Source organism: Vulpes lagopus, chromosome 3 (genome assembly GCF_018345385.1).
Source record: "Vulpes lagopus strain Blue_001 chromosome 3, ASM1834538v1, whole genome shotgun sequence".
In the NCBI taxonomy this organism is placed as follows: Eukaryota; Metazoa; Chordata; class Mammalia; order Carnivora; family Canidae; genus Vulpes; species Vulpes lagopus.
The window spans coordinates 98869760-98874917 of NC_054826.1; the positions used below are offsets into that span (position 1 = coordinate 98869760).

Below are 5158 nucleotides of genomic sequence, written 5' to 3' on the forward strand. Positions count from 1 at the left end.
AGTAGAGAGTGACATGTCATCCAAGGCCACAAGGCAGTTGGAGGACCTCTTTCTGCACTGGCAAAACTTATTCTTAAACACAAAGGTGATAGCGTAGGAGCCTAAGAGAGAACCTGCCTGAGTGCTGTGCTCCTAGATGGAGACGTGACCAGGGAGGGCAGGATGGCAGTGTCTTGGCTGAGAATGAGCAAGAGTGACCCTGTGATACTTCTGCAAGTGTGCAACTTATACTTGCCCCTGATCACAGAGCATGGAAATCTGTGTCCCTGGTTCGCCAGGCCTTGATGATACCTTGTTGTTCAGGGATCAATCCAAAGTGGAGGAAGCCCAGAGCTCTGGTGGTAGTTTAACCTGCTGGTAGACCAGTGACACGAGAGGAAGCAAATGGCTTCTAGAATTTGTTGCTGTTTGAAGAATGGCAGTGGTAGCAAGGAATAGGTATATATGGAGCTAATGAGATTCAGGCTTAAAGCCCTTCCCTTGCAAGGGCACGTTACAACACCTGCTTCTAACGCTTTTGTGGTAGTTTTGAATTCTCTTCATAAAGAGCATCCCCCACGTCATATAAGCTTCAGATCCTGCAAAACCAGGACCAACCCCTGGGAAGTGCAATCCGGAAATGTACTTAAGGCAGGGTGCTGAGTCTGTAACTTTGAAACTTCTAACAATTCATTCCCAAAGGACAGGGATGGAGAAAACCAGGGCTGCAAATTTAGTTGAATCTTTGTTAGCTTGTTCTTATTTTTGTCAGGGACACAAAGGTGAGTGATGGGAAAGAATTTGGGAAATGGGAAATGTATTTGCTGCTATCAGATTATTAAAAATAAATACTTATCATACCATATTGGTTTCCCAGATCCAAATGCAAATGTGGGCGGAGATCCAGGCCTTGGAATACAGCCCTCCTTAAAAAAGGCAATTATAAGATTTCATTTTCAACAGTGTCTTTTATTGTCAAGCCCTTTGGCAAAGAAGTTGAAAGCAAGCCAAGCCTGTAATGGCTGCAGTGACGAGTGGCATGCTAATTCATGGATTCTCATTCCCACCGCAGAAGTCACAATCTTGGACACTCCCTGAACACCAGAAATCAACACATCAACCTACTATGCTCAAAGCTGTGCCCTGATGGAAACAGACTCCGCAGACATGGCTGTTGCAAGCAGGAAAGGAGGTCACTAAAAAGGGGTTGGGTAGCTCCAGGATCACAGGCGGGATTTGGCAGAGACTAGTTCAGAGTCAGCCACAGGCCTGGTGTGAGTTGGCCTTAAAAATTGGCCCTAAAATTCCAATGGATTGGGCTTTACTTTAACCCTTGATACAGGTCACTGGCCAATGTGCATGGTCGCTGATGCCGTGGCAGCTAGTGTTACCAATAATGCTAAAATGGACTCTACTTGGTGCCAGTGTTGTGAAGCTACTGGTTCGGTAGGAAATGGCAGAGGTGGAGGAGACACTGAAGCGATTTCAGAGCCAGAAGGGAGTACAGGACATCATCATGGTGAACACAGAAGGTATTCCAATCAAGAGCACCATGGACCATCCCACCACTACACAGTATGCCAACCTCAGGCACAGCTTCATCTTGAATGCCCGGAGCACTGTACATGAAATTGACCCCCAGAATGATCTCACCTTCCTTCGAATTCACTCCAAGGAAAATGAAATTATGGTTGTACCAGATAAAGCCTATTTCCTGATTGTGATTCAGAATCCAACTGAATAAGCCACTCTCTTGGCTTCCTGCATCATTCCTTAATGTAATAGCCCCTAAGAGTGATGATGTTAACCATGTCAACAAACTGGCAGGTACAAATCACCATAGAGCCTACATAGACTGATCTAGTGCCCAAAGTTATCAAAGTCAACCCTCTGCTGGCCACTCACCCTTGAATTCTTGGGAGGACCTTCTTTCCTCACCTCCAGATTTTGGAGCAAGAGCTTTGAGCAGCCCACACACATGCTTCCTTCCGTCTGACCTTCAGTTCACTTTGTCCCCCTTGGAAAAGTCTGTTTTTCTTTAACTAAAAATAAATAAAATGCTTTAAAAAAATAAAATAAAATGGACTCTACTGGCCTGGCTTTTTCCAATCACCAGCTCACAATGTACAGCTCCATTTGGGGCTGGGTGTATCAGATTGGTCAAGCCTGGACTTGATGACTATAGGCTAGTGGCAAGGGAAGCTGGGAAAGTGACACTTGGGCTTTTTTTTTTCTTTATGTAGGAGGCATGGTTCAAAACCATAGGAATAGACAAGAGATTTGAACAGACCCTTCACAAAAGCAAATACATGGAGCACCTGGGTGGCTCAGTGGATGAACATCTGCCTTTGGTCATGATCCTGGAGTCCTGGGATCAAGTCTTGCATCTGGCTCTCCACAGGGAGCCTGTTTCTACCTCTGCCTATGTCTCTGTCTCTCTCTGTGTTTCTCATGAATAAATAAATACAATCTTAAAAAAAAAAAAGCAAATGCATGAATAGCCAGCAAGCACATGAAAAGAGGGTCAACATCGTTACTTACCAGGCAATTGCAAACTAACACTACAGTGAGATGCTACTCTACATCCACCTGAGTGGCTAAAACTTAAGACCAACAACACCAAATGTTGACAAGGATCTGGAGCAACTAGAACTCTCATATGTTGTCAACCAGAGCATAAAATGTGACAACCACTTTGGAAAAACAGCTTGGCAGTCTCTTATGAAGTGAAATATACACTTATACAAATCACGATTCCATTTCTAAAGACTCAAACCAAAGACAGTTCAAATGCTCATCAACAAATGAACAGATTGAAAAATTACAAATTGTGATACACCCATGAAATGGAATACTGCTAAATGTTAAAAAGGAATGCAACACAATGGATGAATCTAAAAACATCGAGGTTAGTGAAAGAAGCCCATCCAATAGGAGTACCTCCAGTAAAATTCCATTTTATTTACACTTTAGGGAAAAGAAATCTTTTCCATTGGATTAGACAGCAGATCAACGGTTATCTGTAGCCTGGGGTGAGAGTGTGTTTAGTGGAAAGAGGCTCAATGAGGGACCCTTATGTGCTAATGGAAATGTCCTACATCTTGATTGTGGCAGTAATTTTGTGTGTATATACAGTCAAAACACATCCAACAAAAATGTGTGCATTTTATTGTATGTAAATTGTACCTCAACAAAATTTATTTTTGAGAAGCATTAGGAAAATATGGGGGCCTACTCTCAGATAACTTATATTTCCTAGGGGAGTCAGGGGGAACACACCTTACTGAGCCCCTGTGATGAGCCTTCAGTATTAAATGTGTGACCTCATTTAATTCTTCATAATAATCTGAGATATTTTTTCCCTCTTACCAATGAGAAAATTAGACTCTAGAAAAATTGTCACTTATCACAACTAATAAAATGTTAAATAATTAATTTTCAAAAAATAGCTTATTCACTTCACCAACATTTACGGAGTGCCTACTGCTCACAAAGCTATGTGCCAGGGTTCTGAGCTCCCCCATCCAGGAACTCAGAGCTGGTGAGTAAGAGTCATCGCAGAGAGCTGCAATCCAACAGGGGATGTGTGGGTGTGGGAGCAGTGCTGCACAGATCAGGGGAGGCTCCTTGAGTTTCAAAGTATTAGTGGGAGGGATTTACAGATTTGGGAAGATGGGAGTGTGAGGGCAGCAGAGGGAGAGGGGTTTTACAGCTGTCTAGAACTACCCAGATGGGCCTGGGCACAGCTTTCCTGTGGATAAATATGTGGACAGGGCAGCCCTGGTGGCACAGCAGTTTAGTGCTGCCTGCGGCCCAGGGTGTGATCCTGGGGACCCGGGATCGAGTCCCACATCGAGCTTCCTACATGGAGCCTGCTTCTTCCTCTGCCTCTCTCTCTCTCTCTCTCTCTCTCTCTGTGTGTGTGTCTATGAATAAATAAATAAAATCTTTAAAAAAATGTATGGTGTGGACAGGTGGAGGAACTCAGGTCACACAGGCTCAGAATTGTTACAGTAGGAACTAGGGAGTCATAGCAGGTGTTTGAGCAGCACAGTGATGTGATCAAGGAGCAGATAAGGAAAGATCTTCCTTTCAGTGGCATTCATCTGGAAAACTTGTCCATTCTAGGCCAGCTCAGATTCCACCTCTTTGGAGAAATCATTAAAAAAAGAAAATCATAGTGGGCAGCCTGTGTGGCTCAGCGGTTAAGCGCCGTCTTCAGCCCAGGGCGTGATCCTGGAGACCCGGGAGACACAGGATTGAGTCCCACATTGGGCTCCCTGCATGGAGCCTGCTTCTCCCTCTGCCTGTGTCTCTGCCTCTCTCTCTGTCTCTCTGTGTGACTATCATAAAAAAAAAAAATCATAGTGTAAGGCCACACGGAGAGCATCATCTTAAGGTTTTATATTACATTATATCACAATGTAAATACATCACAATGTATCACAGTCAAAACAGCAATAGGATTTATTGAGCGCATATTATATGCTAGGCATTCGGCACACATTATTTAACTTAATGCCCCTAGAAACAGGTTTTGTTATCCTCTCCTTCTTGTGAATGAAGATGCTAGAGTAGAAAGAGATTAACTTCTACTCACGAGGCTGGTAAATGGCAGAGCCACAGTTTGAAGCCTGATCTGTCCAACTCCTGATATTTCACAATGAAACTTTTTGATTATGAGAGCAAATTTCTCCGATTGGTCCTACAGGGCTTACCCATCAGGATCAACAGGCTTGCTGGGGAACCTGGTCTGACCCCTGGTTGATGCCCCTGCCTGGTCCTGCAGGGAGATGCAGCCAGGAGCTCTGTCACCACCCCATACCTGGGGGCACGCCACTTGTATGCAGGATTCCCTCTCCTGCCTTCCAGACCCTCCTCTACGCTCCTCCAAGCTGCTCTCTATGCTGGCCATATCCTGAGGCTCCCTGCTTCTTGTTGGGTTTGACAGTGGGAAGCCTGGTAGGTGATGGAGTGAAGGAAGAAAGTGGGGTCTGGGCATTCGTTTCTCAGCTGTCTGTCATCAGAGTCTCCACCAGCTGGCTGCTTCTTTGACCAGGGCCACAGGACCCCTCTGATACCAGTTTCAGTGACCATGCCCTTTCCTAGCCCATCCCCCATGTCTACAGGCAATCATGGAGCCCAGGGCACTGCCTCAGTCTCATGGTTTTTCTCTCCC

General features: G+C 44.9%; 1 protein-coding gene across 1 annotated transcript; it reads left to right on the forward strand.

The window, feature by feature from the left end:
- Positions 1–1432: 1432 nt before the first annotated feature.
- LOC121486133 (dynein light chain roadblock-type 1-like) lies at positions 1433–1755 on the forward strand. The gene has a single exon (XM_041746889.1). It carries the CDS (start codon positions 1433–1435, stop codon positions 1721–1723), a length of 291 nt encoding a protein of 96 aa, XP_041602823.1. The 3' UTR covers positions 1724–1755.
- Positions 1756–5158: the final 3403 nt, after the last annotated feature.